At 41.1% G+C, this 22,680-nt stretch overlaps 1 protein-coding gene across 5 annotated transcripts in view; it reads right to left on the minus strand.

The window, feature by feature from the left end:
• The window catches only part of OSBPL6 (oxysterol binding protein like 6), a 284,303-nt gene that overhangs the window by 94,761 nt on the left and 166,862 nt on the right, over window positions 1-22,680 (minus strand). For all 5 annotated transcript variants that reach the window (XM_040441312.1, XM_040441315.1, XM_040441310.1 and 2 more), the window contains 2 exons: window positions 17,090-17,212; window positions 2,408-2,461 (listed from right to left, as the gene is read on the minus strand). In XM_040441312.1, the coding sequence (XP_040297246.1) occupies window positions 2,408-2,461; window positions 17,090-17,212 (177 nt within the window). The remainder of the gene's footprint in view (window positions 1-2,407; window positions 2,462-17,089; window positions 17,213-22,680) is intronic.

The following is a 22,680-nucleotide window of genomic DNA, read 5'->3' on the forward strand; positions in this document are numbered from 1 at the left end:
TCCGGTCGTCCACGCTGCCTCCGCTCTCTCCATCTTCCTGTCCAGGCATCTGACCGACGGCGGTCACATGTACCGCTCCAACCAGAGCTGCTGCATGTGGCCAGGTCACTGCTGAAGCCAGTCATTGGCTGGAGTGGTGCATGTGACCATGTCCATAGCCAGCCGGATGTAACAGTGCGGGGACCAGAAGATGGAGATAGCAGAGGCAGCACAGAGGATCGGAGCAGGTAAGTATGAATCTTCTGTTTGGGGGCCATGCTGCAGAAACTGGTAAAAAATCATTATAATTTTTACCGGAAAACCCCTTTAAGTCCCGAAAAGGACATTGAACTACCATGTGTTACCATTCTTCTTGTTCATGGGCCATGCTCCTACATAGTGAGCCGGGGCACACCATATTGAAAAGGGGAATGATAATGGACAGCTTTATTTATCTTTATTCGTGCATTTCAAGGAGGAATAACAGAGGAACAGCACATCATAGCGTTTAAGAACAGAAGCTCTAGGATCCTTATTTCCCAGGGAATGCAAATATTTAGATATATCAGAACAGCTACTAGATCCATTCAAATATACAGTACAGACCAAAAGTTTGGACACACCTTCTCATTCAAAGAGTTTTCTTTATTTTCATGACTATGAAGGCATCAAAACTATGAATTAACACATGTGGAATTATATACATAACAAACAAGTGTGAAACAACTGAGAATATGCCATATTCTAGGTTCTTCAAAGTAGCCACCTTTTGCTTTCATTACTGCTTTGCACACTCTTGGCATTCTCTTGATGAGCTTCAAGAGGTAGTCCCCTGAAATGGTCTTCCAACAGTCTTGAAGGAGTTTCCAGAGATGCTTAGCACTTGTTGGCTCTTTTGCCTTCACTCTGCGGTCCAGCTCACCCCAAACCATCTCGATTGGGTTCAGGTCCGGTGACTGTGGAGGCCAGGTCATCTGGCGCAGCACCCCATCACTCTCCTCCATGGTCAAATAGCCCTTACTTTCAAAGTTTTCCCAATTTTTCGGCTGACTGACTGACCTTCATTTCTTAAAGTAATGATGGCCACTCGTTTTTCTTTACTTAGCTGCTTTTTTCTTGCCATAATACAAATGCTAACAGTCTATTCAGTAGGACTATCAGCTGTGTATCCACCTGACTTCTCCTCAACGCAACTGATGGTCCCAACCCCATTTATAAGGCAAGAAATCCCACTTATTAAACCTGACAGGGCACACCTGTGAAGTGAAAACCATTTCAGTGGACTACCTCTTGAAGCTCATCAAGAGAATGCCAAGAGTGTGCAAAGCAGTAATCAAAGCAAAAGGTGGCTACTTTGAAGAACCTAGAATATGACATATTTTCAGTTGTTTCACACTTGTTTGTTATGTATATAATTCCACATGTGTTAATTCATAGTTTTGATGCCTTCAGTGTGAATCTACAATTTTCATAGTCATGAAAATAAAGAAAACTCTTTGAATGAGAAGGTGTGCCCAAACTTTTGGTCTGTACTGTACACTATTTGCACATATTTAACACCCACAGGGAGCTGCTATATATTTGCGCTTGTCAGTTTTGCACATTTGCACCGGCCCTTTTTTTTTCCCTTTAACAGTAGGCTCTCCTACTACCTTTAGGCTACATGCAGACGACCGTTTTGTGTTTTGCGGTCCGCAAATCGCGGATCCGCAAAACACGGAACGGCACGGACAGCCTTTAATATAACTGCCTATTCTTGTCTGCAAAGCGCGGACAAGAATAGGACAGGTTATATTTTTTTGGCGGACCACGGAGCAACGGATGCGGATAGCACACGGAGTGCTATCCGCATCTTTTGCCGCCCCGTTGAAGTGAATGGGTCCGCATCCGAGCCGCCAAAACTGCGGCTCGGATGCGGACCAAAACAACGGCCGTGTGCATGTGTCCTAATTCTGTGCATTTTAGACTTTGTCATCAGGTATCTTGTCTGTTAGACTGCTATAAGCGCATTTCCCTGTACAACTATATTACTCCACCCTGCTATCTGCCGGCTGGAACGTCACATGTTATGAGATAAGCCAGGGACACAATTCCCAAAGTTATGGAGGGATAACCAGACTTTTGCGCTTATAGCAGTCAAGATACCTGATGACAAAGTCTAAAATGCACAGAATAAAGGTAGTAGTACGAGCAAGGCCCATGAAGGGACTTTTCACAATTCCCAAAGCTATGGAGGGATAACCAGACTTTCCCCGCAGCACAGAGAACTTCACCTTCAAAGCTTTTTTCTTTAAGTTTCGGTAAAGTAAGCTTTCTGCCTGTTCCTAATCCAACTGCATCTTGTGGATTCATTAATGACACCAAAGAGTTTAACTAATGGTAATAAAATATTAAGAATTCAGCACCAAACATCATCTAAAGTACTTACATCAATGGGTGATTTGGAATACTTCAATATACCATTTTCTAAGACGAAAAATCTCTGTAAAAAATATATAAAAAGAAGTGACAAAAAAGATACTTTGGAAATACACATACTGCACAGTGTACTTTTTATATGAGAGTTAAAGGGAATGTCTCATCAGAAAATGACCTGTTCCTGAAATTATGTTTTTATATTTTTAGCATGCTTAATTTTTTTTGCATTTTTCGTGTCACTATATTTTCTTCAAAAATTCTAAAAACCTGCAGTTTTCACACTGGCCACTGAGTGGAATAAGAGGCTGGTGATCCCTGTTTTTTAGCGATCGCTTTTCAGCAGCCATCTCATTATCTTTACAGCAGGATTACAACAAAAGGTATACTCTCCATATACAGTAGGTACCATAGGGTTCACCATTCACAATAGGTGATGGTCACAGCTTAACTTCCCCCCTCTCTGCACAATGAACTCCGCACACGTTTAGAGAACGATAGGCATATCCTATTGTGTCGATGGTCCCTGCGGCTGCTGTAAAGCTTATTCCATTGTTTCATTATCTGGTTTAAATTTTTAAAAAAGAAATGAAACAAAGGTGACAAATACAGCAGTGCAGACAGGCAGATGGGAGGTGGATCCAGCGAGTAAAATCACATCTTATTTATAGACCATTGTTCACATTAAAAAACAGTCTGGTCTGACGCGTTTCAACCGTAACAACGGTCTTACGATCAGGTCTATGAGTAGGGCTCATTTATGCTGTCCGCAAAAATGTGGATCCATTTTTTGGCGGACAGTTCAGCACGTCCACTAAAAAAACGGACTGCATTCCGCATTTTTGCGGACCCATAGACTTCAATGGGACCATGTCCTGATTCTCACTGACAAGTATAGGACATGTTTTATTTGTTTTGCAGAGGCCGTGGAACGGAAGAAAATGGGTACATAGAAGTGAACGGGTCCGCATCTAATACGCAAAATTGTGGATCAGATGCGCAAAGCAACATATGGCCGTCTGAATAAGTCCTTAGACCGTTGTTACGGCTGAAAAGCGTCAGACCAGATCACTATGTGCGTCTTTTAATGTGAACAGTTGTCAGTAAAGAAGATATGATTTTACTCGCTGGACTCATCTCCTTTTCTTCCAAGTTTCTCCAGGGTGTGGACATCTCCTTGGGAGCTGGACATCCACTACATGTGAGGCAGATGCATATGCCTGGGACATAAATTCAGCAGACTATAAAACGATCTAGCGTCAGTGCATGTGCTATACCATTCAGTCTCGTCCTGGTATATATATACCGTAACTATATATAACTATATATACCGTAATATACTTACCTAAAAGTGCAGTTCACGGCTGTAACACAGACCTGTTCTGCACTGCACAGAGAATTCAGTCCCATTGATCGCTGTCCAAAGGGTGGAAATCAATTAACGTCTTTGAAGTGGGGCAGGGAAGCAAAGAATATTATGGAAAGACCATGGAAGGGTTTTCTGATCTTCTAAAAGATCTGACTTCTAGACTGCAAGGCAGAAAAGTCTTCCGCAGTATACAGGGATTTACCTATACTGACAAGTGGACTGTTCGTTCTCTGGAAATATACACCGAACTTATAGCCGCGACGTGTACAGTGGTATGCCATACTAATGCATATGTGACCCCTTGACACCTACTAAATTATACAGCATATTTTGACATTTTTTGAAATGAGACCTCTTGTATTGAGACCTATAATCGACTTCACTTGCAGTAAAAAAAAAAAAAAAGTATGACAACATAACACCTGAACATAAGCCAACAGGACCCTGTTCGTATTACCATACCGAATGTAGTCACCGAATGCGGTGTGAAAAACTGAGTAATGCCTCAATTCACCTGTGCTGGTGTTCTCGGGGGAAGAACAATCTGGGATCAGCTTTCTAACAAAAAGAGATAGTTCTGAAAATTTCAGATGCAGAAAAGCTTTGGGCAGTTTGCATTTTTATGACAAATCCATCAGCGTTCTATGGACAGAGGTTTTTGTCTAGCTGCACTCTTAATTGAAAACCCCATTTAAAAACATATGCATAATATTAGTGAATACTGGCCATGTTTGTAAATTTGGAACACCATAATAAAATCGGTTTTCTGTAAACTCCTAGCTCCCTCTAGTGGCAGCTGCAGTCAGTCAGAATTGTATGATTTATAGTAACTCTATAACCTCTTTCACACGAGCGTGATGGATTGGCTCCGGAGGCGTTCAGGGTGCGTTCAGTGAAAATCGCACCATTTTGCAAGCAAGTTCAGTCAGTTTTGTCTGCGATTGCGTTCAGTTGTTCAGTTTTTTCCACGCGGGTACAATGCGTTTTGATGCGTTTTTCACGCGAGTGATAAAAAACGGAAGGTTTACAAACAACATCTCTTAGCACTTGCTTTCGGATGCAATTCGTTTTTCACTGAAGCCCCATTCACTTCTATGGGGCCGGGGCTGCGTGAAAAACTTAGAATATAGAACATGCTTCGTTTTTCACGCAACGCAGAACTGATGCGTGAATAAAACCGCTCATGTACACAGACCCATTGAAATGAATGGGTCAGGATTTAGTGCGGGTGCTATGAGTTCACATCACGCATTGCACCCGCGTGGAAAACTTGCTCGTGTGAAAGGGGCCTATAGATAATTATTTGAACCTCTGCATATATAATGGGATATAAATTATGAAATTATAGAGCTTGGAACCTAAACATTAAATTATGTTTATAGTCAGAGGTACACTTTAAGACATAGGTCCATATTATAAAACTGTGTATATTTAATCACTTTGAGTTTTTTTCAGGATTTTACAAGTGATGGTCTATCTTTAGGATAGGTCATTAGTGTCTGATCGATGACGCCTCACATCCCCGCAAAATATTTTCCTCACTAAACCTGGAAAATCTATTAGAATTTTTTTTATTTTCTTACCTTTCTGTATTTTACCTCTTACTGCATTGGCTTACATTGCTGATATATCAATTTTACAGTCATTGGTCTTTATAGCTTCTAGGTACCGCTGTGCAATTGCCTATAATGACACATAACCTATCATCACATTAAAATCTGTCGCACACTATTATTGTGGATATGAAAAACACTGCAGATTAGAAACTGTGCCAATCTGAGGGTCCCACACAAAACTGATTCGGTAGGACCCACTGTGTGCACAAAATCCCTTTGAATTAAGAGTTAAATTGTCTATAATGTTTTTTTGTGCAATTTTGCACGAATTGTATTGGGTGACAATACATTTTAGACACCGGCATTACTAAAAAGTAAGGCTACGGCAACCAATGACTAATTGCTTTTTATAGCAGTCACTTTATTTCTTGCTTTTTATTTCAGATCTTCCTATACAGACATGATGTAAGCCCGTCACCTAGTGTTAAGCTCATCCCCATCTCTGCTGCCAGCTTATGTCTACTTGGTTATGCGTTACTTCATGTTCCCTGTAATTCCCCATTGGAGCACTGAGGTTTCTAATCATTTTGTTAAACATCCCGATTACTTTTGTTTAGTGCAAACTAAAAGCCCTTTTACATGGGCCGAGGATCAGGGATAAAGGTGTCACCGGCACGTGCCGATTCATCGGATGATCAAATTTTTTATGTGGCACATGAACAATTATTCTGTATGGGATAAATGACCACAGTAGCAATTGTTCCTACCCATACAGAGGAGATGACCACTGCATGTAAATGCAGCTATCACTTCGGCTGAATGATTATTAGGAATGTCTGATTCCCCTCCTCCTCATTATCCTGTGTCTGACTGCAAGACAACTGTTGTTACAGAGGAGGGTCGTGGCCTCTCACCAATCACAGATTTCTGTATCCCAATGGCGTGGACCCATCTCCTGCTCTCCCCTTCCCGGCGTGCCTGGCCACCGGGGTTGCTGTGACCCTCCAAATAGGATGCAGGCTGCTTGCCAAGCAAGGCCTCTATCCCTCTGCCCGAAGGGCGCACGTGCCCCCTCCAGATCTTTAAGGCCAGTTCGCACTGTGGGTTGGCTCACCAACTTAGATCTATGGTATAGGTGCACCCTCCTCGACACACCTAATATCGATTGGGTAAATTATTAATAACTGCGAAGGAATTGGAGGGCACTCTGTTATCTGGTGTTGCACAGAACTGCACAAATGGTTACTAAAAATATATGAAAATGTATTATTAAGACCTGAGAATAGGATAAAATTCTAAATTACACTCTCATACAATGATAAAACTAAGATAAAAAGGTGATAAAAGTGAAAATGGGTGATGATCCAATGTAATAGATGGGGTAAAGATACAGGTGTACAATCGCTATTCAATGTTGGAAGGGTGTCCAACCACTGAGCATTCAGCAGATTAAATCTAGCAATAACTGCATTATGTCAGTACCCCCATATTACATTTATAATGACACCTTTCATTTAGGGGGAGCCTTAAATATACATTATATCGCTAAATTATCATCAAGAGACTCTCGTATATTTCTACTTGATGTTCAGTATAGTTCATATATGGTAATTTATCACCAAAATGATATAAGTCTCTCATGGATAAATCATGTGTTTTTAGTTTGGTTCATATACTTTCTTTAATAATTATGTACAATAAGCTGGTGGCTTGATGTCCCTTATAATGACACAGCGGTGAGTAATGACCAGGATAACATATGCTGTTTTCTCTGCGGCTAAACGTTGATTGTTCATAGCCACTGTACATGAAGCATAAAGTCTGATGTTCGTTGGTTATATAATTGTACCAATATAACAGATACTGTACCGCTCCTTGTTGTGGCGTGATCCTGTAGTATCCGGACGTAGCCGAGTTTCAATGGCCACTAGGTGCAGCTTACTTGTTACTGCGGCGTCCCAGGTGTTCAGGAGCCGCTGCATTGATCTCGCCGCGGAGCAGCCAGCGTGTGCACTTTGCAGTGTAGATCACCATGCCACAGAAAGCTGGCAAATGGATTAGTATAGTTCGCTCTTTGTTCGCGGATTTGTCAGCATAAGTAAATAACTGGACTTCAAGCTTGTCGCCCCTCTTTATATTTTCACAAAATGCGTTTCGGAGAATCCGGATCCGTCTGACAAATGCATTGATATACCGGATCCGTCTCTCCGGTGTCGTCCGGAAAAACTGAACCGGTATTTTTATTTTTTTTGCATTTTTAAAGATCCGTTTTGCCGGAACACTTAATGCCGGATCCGACACTAATACACTTTAATGTAAATTAATCCGGCATTCCGGCAAGTGATCAGTATTTTTGGCTGGAGAGAAAACTGCAGCATGCTGCAGTATTTTCTCAGTCCAAAAAACGTAAGAGGGATTGAACTGATGCATCCTGAAAGGATTGCTCTCCATTCAGAATGCATTAGGATAAAACTGATCCATTTTTTTCCAGTATTGAGCCCCTAGGATGGAAATCTATGCTGGAAAACAAAAACGCTAGTGTGAAAGTACCCCTAGGATGAATTCACATCACCGCTTATCTTTCCGTTCTTCTGTTCTGTCAGAAGAAGAGAGAGAGAGAGAGAGAGAAAAAAAACTAGATCCTGTAAAAAAACGGATCCTGCTGCATCAGTTATGCATAGAATTGCATAGGATCAGTTTTTTTACAGGATCCAGTAAAAAAACTGATCCAGTTGCATCAGTTGTCATCAGTTTGAGCCATTTCCGTTTGAGATCCGTTTTTTAGATGGAAACAGAAGTACTGCATGCAGGACTTTTTTTCCCTTCTAAAAACGGATCTCAGACGGAAATGGCTGAAACGGATGACAACTGATGCATCAGGATTAGTTTTTTTTACAGGATCCTGTATTTTTTTTCTCTCTCTCTTCTTCTGACGGATCAGAAGAACGGAAAGCTAAACAGTGATGTGAATGCACCCTTATCCATGAGAGACTTATATAATTTTGGTGAAGAATTACCATATATGAAGTATACTGAACATCAAGTTGCGACTGGAAATATACGAGAGTCTTTTGATGACAATTTAGCGATATAATGGTGTCATTATAAATGTAATATGGGGGTACTGACATAATGCAGTTATTGCTAGATTTAATCTGCTGAATGCTCAGTGGTTGGACTACCTTCCAACATTGAATAGCGATTGTACACCTGTATCTTTACTCCATCTATTACATTGGATCATCACCCATTTTCACTTTTATCACCTTTTTATCTTAGTTTTATCATTGTATGAGAGTGTAATTTAGAATTTAGAATTTTATCCTATTCTCAGGTCTTGACAATAAATTTTCATATATTTTTAGTAACCATTTGTGCAGTTCTGTGAAACACCAGATAACAGAGTGCCCTCCAATTAATTCGCAGTTCGCACACTCCCTATTCTGCTGTAGCCTATGGCTGGCTACCATGAGGTACTTTAGGCATCGTCCTCTGTCAGAGGTACCTGAGCAATAGGCTCATAGTTTCCTATTATCCTGCAAAGGTATGCTACTTCATTATCTACCCATGTACCGACTTTCTGCCCATTTCCTGGATTGTGACCCTCCGCTGCCTGACCTGACTTGTGCCTGAGAACCGCTTTGACACTTTGCTGCCTGCCCTGACCTCAGCCTCCCAACGTTTACCGTATTTCACGTACTCTGCCTGTCCTGACCTCGACTTTTTCCCGAAAATGATTTTGCCTAACCCCTTAGTGCCCTGCACTGGTGTTCTTTGACCCCCGTTAACCCCTTAAGGACTCAGCCCTATTTCACCTTAACCACCTCCCGTCTGCCCATAGACTAAAAACGTCCAGGAGGTGGTTCTCCATCTCTGAATGGACGTTTTAAAACGTCCATTCAGAAACTGCAGCTGCAAGCTAATCGTGCAGCTGCAAATCGGACTGCCCGCTGTCAGTGACAGCAGGGCAACCCTTAGAGAAGGCAGGGACAGTGCCCAGGTGTCCCTGCCTTCTAGATAGCTGTATACACAGTGCTCACAGAGCGCTGTGTATACAGTGCAGGAAGCGCTATGTGCTTCCTGTTCCGGCCCGGTGGTCATGTGATCGCCAGGGTCGGGAGAGTGCAGGAGCTGTGAGGTCTTTCAGAGACCTCGTTCAGCCCTGCACTGAGGCTGTACAGCGCTGTATTGTGCTGTACAGCCTCTCTGGGGGGTGTATTTCTCCTGTAACTGGGGCTACTATGTCAGCCCCAGTTACAGGAGAAATCAACTGTGAAAAAAAAAAAAAAATGAAGTTAAATGTCCCCCAGAAGTCTTGTATGACCTTATGGGGGCCGAAAAGTGTAAAATAAAAAAAATAAAAATAAAGTGTTAAAAAAAAAAAAAAAAAAAGGTTTCACATGTAAAAAAGAAATTCCCCAAGTAAGGAATTAAAAAAAATTTAAAAATAGAAAAAAATAAAATAAAATAGACATATTTGGTATTACCGCGTCACGGTCAGCTCTATAAATACATCACATGACACCGTAAAAAAATAAAAATAATAACTGTGTCAAAAAAAGCAATTTTTGTCACCTTACATCACAAAAAGTGCAACACCAAGTGATCAAAAAGGCGTATGTCCCACAAAATAGTACCAATAAAACCGTCACCTCATTCCGCAAAAAATTAGCCCCCACATAAGAAAATCGCTCAAAAAATAAAAAAACTATAGCTCTCAGAACATGGAGACACTAAAACATCATTTTTTTGAATTAAAAAATGCTATTATTGTGTTAAAGTGAAATTAAAAAAAAAATGTATACATATTAGGTATCACCGTGTCCGTAACAACCAGCTCTATAAAAATATCACATGACCTAACCCCTCGGGTGAACACCGTAAAAAATAAAAAATAATAACTGTGTCAAATAAAGCCATTTTTGTCACCTTACATCACAAAAAGTGCAACACCAAGTGATCAAAAAGGCGTATGTCCCACAAAATAGTACCAATAAAACCGTCACCTCATTCCGCAAAAAATAAGCCCCTACATGAGAAAATCGCTCAAAAAAAAAACAAACTATAGCTCTCAGAACATGGAGACACTAAAACATCATTTTTTTGGATTAAAAAATGCTATTATTGTGTTAAAGTGAAATAAATAAAAAAAAGTATACATATTAGGTATCACCGTGTCCGTAACAACCAGCTCTATAAAAATATCACATGACCTAACCCCTCGGGTGAACACCGTAAAAAATAAAAAATAATAACTGTGTCAAATAAAGCCATTTTTGTCACCTTACATCACAAAAAGTGCAACACCAAGTGATCAAAAAGGCGTATGTCCCACAAAATAGTACCAATAAAACCGTCACCTCATTCCGCAAAAAATAAGCCCCTACATGAGAAAATCGCTCAAAAAAAAAACAAACTATAGCTCTCAGAACATGGAGACACTAAAACATCATTTTTTTGGATTAAAAAATGCTATTATTGTGTTAAAGTGAAATAAATAAAAAAAAGTATACATATTAGGTATCACCGTGTCCGTAACAACCAGCTCTATAAAAATATCACATGACCTAACCCCTCGGGTGAACACCGTAAAAAATAAAAAATAATAACTGTGTCAAATAAAGCCATTTTTGTCACCTTACATCACAAAAAGTGCAACACCAAGTGATCAAAAAGGCGTATGTCCCACAAAATAGTACCAATAAAACCATCACCTCATTCCGGAAAAAATGAGCCCCTACATAAGAAAATCGCTCAAAAAAAAAAAAAAAAATATAGCTCTCAGAACATGGACACATGAAAACATATTATTGTGTAAAACTTAAATAAATAAGAAAAAGTATACATATTAGGTATCGCCACATCCGTAACGATCTGCTCTATAAAAATGTCACTTGACCGAACCCCTGTCAAAAATAAATAAATAAAAACTGTGCTAAAACAACCAATTTTTTGGTCATCTTGCCCATAAAGTGTTATAATGAATGATCAAAAAATCATATGCACCCCAAAATAGTACCAATAAAACTGGCATCTTATCCCCTAGTTTCCAAAATGGGGTCTCTTCTTGTGAGTTTCTACTGTAAGGGTGCATCAGGGGGGCTTCAAATGGGACATGGCATCTAAAAACCATGTGGTGCTCCTTTTCTTCTGCGCCCTGCCATGTGCACATACAGCAGTTTATGATCACATGTGGGGTGTTTCTGTAAACCGCAGAATCGGGGTAAAAAATATTGAGTTTTGTTTGGCTGTTAACCATCGATGTGTTAAAGAAAAAATTGGATTAAAATGGAAAATCTGCCAAAAAAGTGAAATTTAGAAATTTTATCTCCATTTTCTTTTAATTCTTGTGGAACGCCTAAAGGGTTAACAAAGTTTGTAAAATCGGTTTTAAATAACTTGAGGGGTGTAGTTTCTACAATGGGGTCATTTATGGGGGTATCCACTATGTAGGCCCCACAAAGTGGCTTCAGACCTGAACTGGTCCTTAAAAATTTTAAGAATTGCTTCTAAACTTCTAAGCCTTCTAACGTCCTAAAAAAATAAAATGACATTTCCAAAATGATGCCAACATAAAGTAGATATATGGGGCATGCTAAGTAATAAATATTTTATGAGGTATCACTTTCTGTTTTAAAAGCCGAGAAATTGAAATTTAGAAAATTGCGAATTTTTCTAAATTTTTGGTAAATTTGGGATTTTTTCATAAATAAAGGTGAAATATATTGACTCAAATTTATGACTAGCATGAAGTACAATGTGTCACGAGAAAACAATCTCTGAATGCTTGGATAAGTAAAAGCGTTCCAAAGTTATTACCACATAAAGTGACACATGTCAGATTTGCAAATTTAGGCCTGGTCAGGAAGGGGGCAAATGGTCCAGATGTGAAGTGGTTAAAGACCCGGACATTATTTGCAAATCTGACCAGTGTCACTTTAAGTGGTGATAACTTTAAAACGCTTTGACTTATCCAGGCCATTCTGAGATTGTTTTTTCGTCACATATTGTACTTCATGACACTGGTAAAATGAAGTAAAAAATAATTTTTTTTATTTATAAAAAAAATACCAAATTTACAAAAAAAATTGTAAAAAATTGCAATTTTCCAAGTTTCAATTTCTCTACTTCTATAATACATAGTAATACCTCCAAAAATAGTTATTACTTTACATTCCCCATATGTCTACTTCATGTTTGGATCATTTTGGGAATGATATTTTATTTTTTGGGGATGTTACAAGACTTAGAAGTTTAGAAGCAAATCTTGAAATTTTTCAGAAATTTTCAAAAACCCAATTTTTAGGGACCAGTTCAGGTCTGAAGTCACTTTGCGAGGCTTACATAATAGAAACCACCCAAAAATGACCCCATTCTATAAACTACACCCCTCAAGGTATTCAAAACTGATTTTACAAACGTCGTTAACCCTTTAGGTGTTCCACAAGAATTAATGGAAAATAGAGATACAATTTCAAAATTTCCCTTTTTTGGCAGATTTTCCATTTTAATAATTTTTTTCCAGTTACAAAGCAAGGGTTAACAGCCAAACCAAACTCAATATTTATGGCCCAGATTCTGTAGTTTACAGAAACACCCCATATGTGGTCGTAAACCACTGTACGGGCACACGGCAGGGCGCAGAAGGAAAGGAATGCGATACGGTTTTTGGAAGGCAGATTTTGCTGGACAGTTTTTTTTTTACACCATGTCCCATTTGAAGCCCCCCTGATGCATCCCTAGAGTAGAAACTCCAAAAAAGTGGCCCAATTTTAGAAACTACAGGATAGGATGGCAGTATTGTTGGTACTAGTTTAGGGTACATATGATTTTTGGTTGCTCTATTTTACACTTTTTGTGAGGCAAGATAACAAGAAATAGCTGTTTTGGCACCGTTTTTATTTTTTGTTATTTACAACATTCATCTGACAGGTTAGATCATGTGATATTTTTATAGACCAGGTTGTCACGGATGCGGCGATACCTAATATGTATACTTTTTTTTATTTATGTAAGTTTTACACAATGATTTCTTTTTTGAAGCAAAAAAAAACATGTTTTAGTGTTTCCATAGTCTGAGAGCCATAATTTTTTCAGTTTTTGGGCGATTACCTTGGGTAGAATTTTTGCGGGATGAGATGACGGTTTTATTGGCACTATTTTGGGGTGCGTGTGACTTTTTGATCGCTTGCTATTACACTTTTTGTGATGTAAGGTGAAAAAAATTTGTTTATTTAGCACAGTTTTTATTAAAAAATGTTTACGGTGTTTATCTGAGGGGTTAGGTCATGTGATATTTTTATAGAGCCGGTCGATACGAACGCGGCAATACTAAATATGTATACTTTTTTTAATTTATGTAAGTTTTACACAATAACAGCTTTTTTTAAACAAAAAAAATGATGTTTTAGTGTCTCCATATTTTGAACAAAAATAATAATGAGGACGCATAAAGTGGAGCAAAATAATAAATATTTTATTCGTGCTCTTATTGGAAAGGGGTGAAACCTATATAAAATACCTAAGACTAAAGTTCTTGATATCGGCTTTAGGCAGTTTAGGTGTAGTAGCTACTTGGCTCCTGATGAAGTGCATGAACCAGCTGCACAGAAACGCGTAGAGCCGTAGCTCAGTGTGTACAGACCTGCTGATTGTTGGAGCGTATCCTTTGCCAACATCAGCATTGGTCTGCGTGGTTTACTCACCTATATGGTGGTTAGAGTCTGTGAGTCGGCATAGTGCACAGCCGCTCCTCTCACTAACCGCCACTGCTCAGTGACACGCCGGTCACTGGTCAGCTTACTTGTTTGCTGCGTGTGTTATTTCCTTGATTGACCTGGGATTTTAAAATACAATAAAATTCCCCAGGGGATATAGCACACTTTAGCATCTATTTCTACCAGCACATTATAATTGTACAGGCAGAACCTGGCCGTTCAGAGCACTATATCCGATTATCAGTGCGGTGGTTTTTAGTTATATCAGTACGTCTATCCTTATATGATATCTTTAATAGGCCTCCTATATATTATATTAGGCAGTGTCACTATTCATACATGAGGATACATTAATTTGGATAGACGGATTAGTCAGGTATTTTATATAGGTTTCACCCCTTTCCAATAAGAGCACGAATAAAATATTTATTATTTTGCTCCATTTTAAGCATCCTCATTATTATTTTTGTTTGTTATATCATAGGGACGTGTACCCATTATATCTAGCTCCTTATTTTGTTATCTCCATATTTTGAGCCATATTTTTTTTATTTTTTGGGCGATTGTCTCAGGTAGGGGCTCATTTTTTGCGGGATGAGGTGACGGTTAGATTGGTACTATTTTGGTGGGCAAACGCCTTTTCGATCGCTTGCTGTTGTACTTTTTGTGATGTAAGGTGACCAAAAAATTGTTTATTTAGCACAGTTTTTATTTTTTATTTTTTACGGTGTTCTTCTGAGGGGTTAGGTCATGTGATATGTTTATAGAGCCGGTTGATACGGACGCGGCGATACCTAATATATATACTTTTTTTATCCCCCCTATTTCTCACCAATTTTTTTTCACTTTATTTGGGGAAAATGAAGTTTTTGTTTATTTTTACTTAAAACTTTAAATTTTTTTGGGGAAAAACTTTTTTTTAAAACTTTTTTTTCACTTTATTTTTTGTCCTACTTTGGGACTTGAACTTTTGGGGGTCTAATCCTTTACAATGCATTTCAATACTTCTGTATTGGAATGCATTGGCTGTATGAGTAATACTGTGTGTATTACTCATACAGCTTCCGGCCTGTGAGATCCAGGGGGCTGGATCTCACAGGCTCGTCACCGGAAGGCAGCGCGATGCCTTCCTTAGGCATCGCGCTGACTTCCATGGCATCGGGCCTACAGCCGCATGGGGACCCGATGGCACGCCCGATCACCGCCGCAAGCACAGGTAAAAGCCGCAAACCGCAGGTCTGAATTGACCTGGAGTTTGCGGCGATCGCCGACACGGGGGGTCATGGGACCCCCCCCGCGCATTTAGCCAAGGTGCCTGCTCAATGATTTGAGCAGGCACTGGGTTCCGATCATCTCCCGCCGGGCGGCGGTGATCGGAACAACACATGACGTACTGGTACGTCAGGGGTCCTTAAGGACACGGGAAACATGCCGTACCGGTACGTCCTAAGTCCTTAAGGGGTTAATCAGCTGTCAATCACACAAAGACTACACTAGGAGGCAGTGGCCTGGTGGTTCCCCTGGAGTGAAGTCCAGGTCCCTGTACAGCGGTTAACAGGTGAAAACCAGGGAACTGCCAGGATCATGCATGTAGGAGGTATTGCTTCACACAGTGGTTCCACACTCACTACTGTATCAACCGGATGTAGCAGGAGCCATGCCTGTTGTCCATTGACTGCACAGGCCAACCACCTGACTAGGTTGTGTCCCTTCGCTGTTCACCAGCAGCATGGTACACATCAGCAGAAAATGAACCCATGTTCTCTGCAGGTTTTCTAAGACTATCAGGAACATGCGAAGATTGTGTAGACTGTCAAACAATGCCTGCAAGATTATCTCATGCTTCCTCTCATCACTCTTTTAATGGCCGCAGTGTGGTTATCTTATAGGCAAAGCTATCATCTATAATTTTTACTAATTAAAACCAGATACTGACACATATTCTTTTTTTAACCTGTTTTGATTCTTTTCATTCTAATTTTTGTATATGATTATGCTGGTGGACATTTTGCCTGAGCTTTCAGAGATCTACTTTACAATAGCCACATGGACCATGCAGTCTGCTGCCTGAAAAAAATAAAAATAATAATTGGATCAAGTAAAGATTAATTGATTTAAACAATAGTTCATTTTCTGATGACACATTCCCTTTAAAGGGGTTTTCCGAGACATTTCTACTCATGACCTATCCTCTGTATAGGGTTTCAGTATCTGATCAGTGGGGGTCTGCCACCTGAGACCCTCGCCGGTCAGCTGTTTGAGAAAGCACCAGCACTCAAAGTAGCGCCACAGCCTTCTTGCAGCTCACCCTAGACCATGTGATGTCACGTTCATCGGTCACATGGCATAGGCGCAACTCAGCCCCATTGAAGTGAATGGGAATGAGGTGCGATACCAAGCACAGCCGCTATCAAATGGACGGCGCTGTGCTTGATGAGAGAAGGCTGTGGCGCTGCTGTGAGCGCCGATGCCTTCACAAACAGCTGATTGGCGGGGGTCATTGGTGTCAGACCCTCACTGATCAGATACTGATTACCTATCCAGAGGAAAACCCTTTTAATGATGAAAAGAAAATGTGATCCCAAGACTGTAAATTGGGCGTCAGCATACAGGTGCAAATTATACACAAAGCAGTAGACACAGTCAGGAATTACATTTTTAAAGGGATTGACCAAGCTTCTAAAAAACTGGGACAAAGACGGGCAACGGTATAAAATAATGAACTAAGCATTACTTACCTGATGAATCCACCCCCTCTACTTCAGCACTGGCGTACCTGTTCTCCCCGCCAGTCTTTGTCCACTGGGTTGCAGTGAGCGGTACATCATTTACGCCAGGGATTGGTTGCAGATGTTCAGTTACTGGCTGCAGTGGTCACATGTCATCAAAATCATCGCTGCAGCCCAGTAAACAAATTGTCTCGAGGAGCACTGGATCGGCGAGGGATTCAACGGCCAAATGATGCATTTTTTGTTACCTTATACCGTTGCTTGGCCCCTGGTTTATGTGTACATTTTAACACTATGAGTGATACAATAAGTATCAATATTTACTTTATGCCAGCCTTTTAGTGGCCATTTTCTTTTCTTCAGCATGAATCCTTCATGTTTTTCCGGTTTCTGGACACTTGTCTGTCCTATCTTCAGTCCCTCTATGATTTCCCAGCTGTCTCCTTCCTGTTAATATAAAAATGATGAATGTTTTAATAAGTACAGCTAAAATGTATTTATGCAAGGAACAAAGCTAACTCCACAGAATACATCAACTACGCGGCATGTGAGGCGCCATCCACATGATGATACAGTTAGAGGAACATTCTGGGCAGAATTAATACACTGTGTTATGTCTAGAACCTGGAGATGAGGGGTGGGTGCATGACACTGGTTGTCACCTTAGCATTCTTTCTCATACACCTCATCCTCCCTCAGATCATGCACCTAGCCTAACACAGTGTACTTTAATAGCTTTGCCTAGAGCAGTGATGGCTAACCTCCGGCACTCCATCTGTGGTGAAACTACAACTCCCAGCATGCTCCATTCATTTCTATGGAGTTCTGAGAACAGCCAAGCAAGTGTACATCTTGGAAGTTGTAGTTTTACCAATAGCTGGAGTGCCGGAGGTTAGCCATCACAGGTCTTTAAAAACAGGATTCCTTTAAAAACAGTTAGGCATACGGAAAACACTTAAACAACCGGATGCTTTATAAACCGTTGTACATGTGCTTTATTAAGTGCCTCCTCAGATACATCCTAATGCTAAAAATTTGTGAACGTCTTTCACGACTAATGGAACTTATTGGACACCCTACTGGCATTCAAAATCATGGGCCTTCAAGTAGTTTTACTGGACTTCGAGCCTGATGACCTATCCTCAGGCTAGGTCATCAATATCTGATTGGTGGAGGGGGACCCCAACCGGAACCCCCACCACTCACTTTCAGGCAGCCACCAGCGCTGAAAACCATGCAGTGAATAGCAGGAAACATGTTGGGGCTGGCTGCATCGGTGACAACATTGTGTAGTATGGGTATGCATTAACACTTCTTTAAGTGCCTTAGTGGACCAGATGACTCCATTTTTCCATATCTGCATTACTTTGAGTCTGAAACTCCATAGGACAAATATATTAGACTCGATAAGTACTTACGGTAACTTCCATACTGATTTTTATTGTCAGTCAAGCCACAGCCTAGTGAATATGGGGAATCCTATCTTATGATAACAGGGTGTAAGGCTTTATACACATTATGTTACTACCATTGCTCTCATGTATACCTCAGCCTTAGGGTCCATTCACACATCCGTGTGTGTTTTGCGGATCCACGGATCCGCAAAACACGGACAGCGGCAATGTGCGTTCCGCATTTTGCGGACCGCACATTGCCGACACTAAGAGAATATGCCTATTCTTGTCCGCTATTGCGGACAAGAATAGGACATGTTCTATTTTTTCCAGGATCGGAATTGCGGACCCGGAAGTGCGGGTCCGCAATTCCGTTCCGCAAAATGCGGAATGGAATTGCGGATGTGTGAATGGAGCCCTTATAGGCCTCTTCCACATGTCTCTCACACACACATTATAGTCTATGGGTCCACGAAAACCACAAACGCACACACTATCCATATTTGGCCCATGGTTTTCACAAAACATTGGTAGGAGATGCTCGGAAAACTAATTTTCAGCCCTTTGACATTGCTAATGCTGTTTTGGCTTTAAAGAGCTTGAAAGGGATTGTATACAGTCCTGGGAGGCCTCAGAGTGTCATACATGACTTTTCAGGGCATTATGAGCTTAGATCGAAACTCACGGCTGATTCTATTGAACCAGACCCAAAACTAATTTAGGGAAATTCACTTGTTTCTTTTTTTTTTGCAAGAAAATGTATTATATGGAGTCTGAGCAGTCATTTGGTATACACATTTATTGGCACTAACTGTACTATTGGCGTCAGTCACTGCCGCCTATAACGGATAATAGGTGTGGACCCACTGTGCCAACTAACCGGTTTGACTTAGGGCTACTCCTGAGGCCGTTGTCTTAGTGCTCCCCTGGTTTCACCCTTATACAGGGATCTGGTCTTTGCTGCAGGGTAGACACCAGGCTGCTACCTCTTGGAATAACCCCAGTGTAGTTGGCAGCCAACCCACGGGTGTCAGAGACAGAACACCAAGGGATCCGGCTATACACGTAGTCAGGAAGCAGGCCGAGGTAGGGGCAGGCAGAGTATGTGCAAATCTGAATACAGTCCAAAGGTCAGGGCAGGTAGCTTAGGGTCAGCACGGTGAACAGGCACAGGGCAGATCAGGCGGCAGATAAATCAGCGTCCAGCAGACAGGTAGATGTCGGTACACAGGCAGACAAATGGATTATAGCTCTTTTACAAGGTCAAGCAGACCAGAGGACCTGGCAGGAACTGTAGAGGCCATGGCCATGAACCACTATTGGCAGCAGTCACTGCCGCCTATAACGGATAATAGGTGTGGACCCACTGTGCCAACTAACTAGTTTGACTTTGGGCTACTCCTGAGGCCGTTGTCCTAGTGCTCCCCTGGTTTTCATCCTTATACAGGGATCTGGTCTTTGCTGCAGCGTAGACACCATAGCGCTTTTATCTGACTAACTTTATTAATATTCTTCAGAATACCCATCATGGCATGACATATCAGGAATCAGTGACCATCTTAAGTGCACATAGCCTACATTCTAGGGTGTCAATTCTGAAACTACGAAATGTCACTGACTAAATACATGTGCAGTGCCCTGTCACGGCCACAGACATATGTCACTGGTGTACACAACATGTGGTAAAGATGCAATGGTACAAGTGCTTGAAAAAAGAACTGTCAAATTAGTTTAGGTTAAAGCATGAATTACTGGCTTTGTGATAGAAATCGGTGCCACCAGGAAGACGGCCTGTTGGGAAATAAAGAAACTCATTATGCAGGATTATGCAACATCAGCTGTCGGCTTCTATCGCTTTATAAATGCCGGGGAACATATCTATTGGAGATCTCTTGGAAGTGTTACTGTTGTGTTAACGAGCTGTACTGTCAGCTGTTTGTGCATGTACATTTAGTAGAAGCGCTTGCATCATCTAGTTCGTGCATAGCTTGCCAATAAAGAGAAGTAAATCAATCAAACGTAGAACTGATATAGTTAATACATATTTATTGTAACAACCAGATTTTACCATGTTGTAACGATTCAGAAATTAAAGGGGTTGTCTCACTTCAGCAGATGGCATTTATCATGTAGACTCAATTAATACAAGGCCCTAACTAATGTATTGTGATTGTCCATATTGCCTCCTTTGCTAGCTGGATTCATTTTTCTATCGCATTATACACTGCTCGTATCCAGGGGTTACGACCACCCTTTAATCCAGCGGCAGTGGTCGTGCACTAGGAAAATGTGCTGGCCACTCTGGTGGACGGGACCGCGGAAGGGTGCATAGGCCAGGGCTTTTTCCCATAGTGTGCCAGCGCGGCCACCGCTGCTGGATTACAAGGTGGTCATAACCATCGACACAAGCAGTGTGTAATGTGATAGAAAAATGAGTCAATGTAGTTTACAGAACCGTATTTCAGCGGGTCAGGCTACAATCACTAAATAGCGAGCTAAACCCTTTTGATCTAGAACAAATTAACAGGTTGTGGGTAGCTTATTTCATTTGGTTTAAAACTTAACATTTAATTATGTCAATCATAAAAAGATAGGCCCTTAAATATAGACACTCAAGAAGAGAATATATCTGTAACCACTGGTTACACTAGTCTCCTGAAAAAATAGACGGAGACGGGAAGGAACCATAAACAGGGATAGCGTAAGAAATAGATAGGGTGAAGGGTACGTGAGTACCAAGACAGAGGGACACACTGCTGGGACTATACCCTAGATGTCCCTAATCTGTCTAAATCACACCACTATCTAATGCAAAAATACCTGCATTCGCCCTCCCTAGTGATGGACTGCCCAGCTTGGCCCGATGGACAGAATAGATGGTCCTGTGATGAAATAAAATGCTCTATCGGGTATGGGCACAAAAGTTGGCAAAAAGGACGTAGTGATTGGATTCCAGGTAGAATGGCAATGCCGTTGTAAGGGATCGCAGAGCCTGGTCAATATCAACCACAAACAGATGGTAATAATCAGAATAGATACAGTGTGGGACAGGATAAGGCCTCATGCACACGGCCGTTGTTTTGGTCTGCATCAGAGCCGCAGTTTTGGCGGCTCGGATGCGGACTCATTCACTTCAATGGGGCCGCAAAAGATGCGGACAGCACTCCGTGTGCTGTCCGCATCCGTTGCTCTGTTTCGTGGTGCGCAAAAAAAAATATAACCTGTCCTATTCTTGTCCGCGCTTTGCGGACAAGAATAGGCAGTTATATTAAAGGCTGTCTGTGCCGTTCCGCAAATTGCGGAACGCACACGGATGCCATCCGTGTTTTGCGGATCCGTGATTTGCGGACCGCAAAACACACAACGGCCGTGTGCATGTAGCCTAAGAGAGAGATTTTTTTTTTTTTTTATTTATCATTTGTCATGATTATGAAGATGGATCTACCAGCAGACCACAACTGCAACACAGTGAAAGATCCATTGAAGAGATAGCGGAGAATATTTCTCAACAACCACAATCCACTTGGAAAGCATTAAAGGGCTCGTGGTCTATGAAACAGCTACCGTAGTTACAGTTCGGTTAATCATACCGTGGTCAGAGAGGTTTACATCAGAGCTTATTCTCATCATTAGGCCTCATGCACACGACCGTTGATTGTCTCCGCGTCCGTTCCGCCGATTTTAGCGTTTCAGATGCGGACCCATTCATTTCTATGGAGCCGTTAAAAATGCAGATAGTGCACCGTTTGCCATCCGCGTCCGTGATCCGTGGTTCCAGTCCGTCAAAAAAATATAATCTGTCCTATTCTTGTCCGCGGAAAAGGGTTCGCGGACCCATTCAAGTCAATGGGACCGCTAAAAAACATGGAGGCACACAAGATTGTCGTCCGCGTCCGTTTAATTCCCATAATTTCCATGGCAAACCTGTCTTAGACTTTTTTTTACCTTCCTTTATGTCTGGTGGTCCTCCAAAAATAATGGAAGACACACGGAAACAAAAACGGAAACGGATCACGGAACAACGGAACCCCATTTTGCGGAACGGAACACAACAACGGTCGTGTGCATGAGGCCTTATATTGTATTTGAGTAGAAGCACAAGGCTACCACACCGAGTATATAGAAAATCTAGTGAGCCATGATAGTGGGGGAGATTTAAAAAACTGGCTCGGTTACCCTTCGCAACCAATCAGATTCCACTTTTCATTTTCAAAGCTCCTTTAAAAAAAAATTACCAGATCAATCTGACCCGTTGCTATGGGCAACTAAGCCAGTTTTTCTTGACATCAGTTTTGATAAATCTCCCCCCTACAATGAAGGCATCTCGATATTCTTTATGGCTGCCCATGGTGGAAATACACGGAACATTTGTAATAACCAAATGAATTAAGAAAAGAACGCATGCATGTTCTACGAGCTACTATAATGAAATGCATCAGTAGGGTAGCATGATGTAATCTGATATAACATTTTCAGGCATTAGTATGGCGGTGCTCTACCGTGGAGAATCTGTTAGGATTA

This window comes from Bufo bufo, chromosome 7 (assembly GCF_905171765.1).
Source record: "Bufo bufo chromosome 7, aBufBuf1.1, whole genome shotgun sequence".
Taxonomy (NCBI): Eukaryota; Metazoa; Chordata; class Amphibia; order Anura; family Bufonidae; genus Bufo; species Bufo bufo.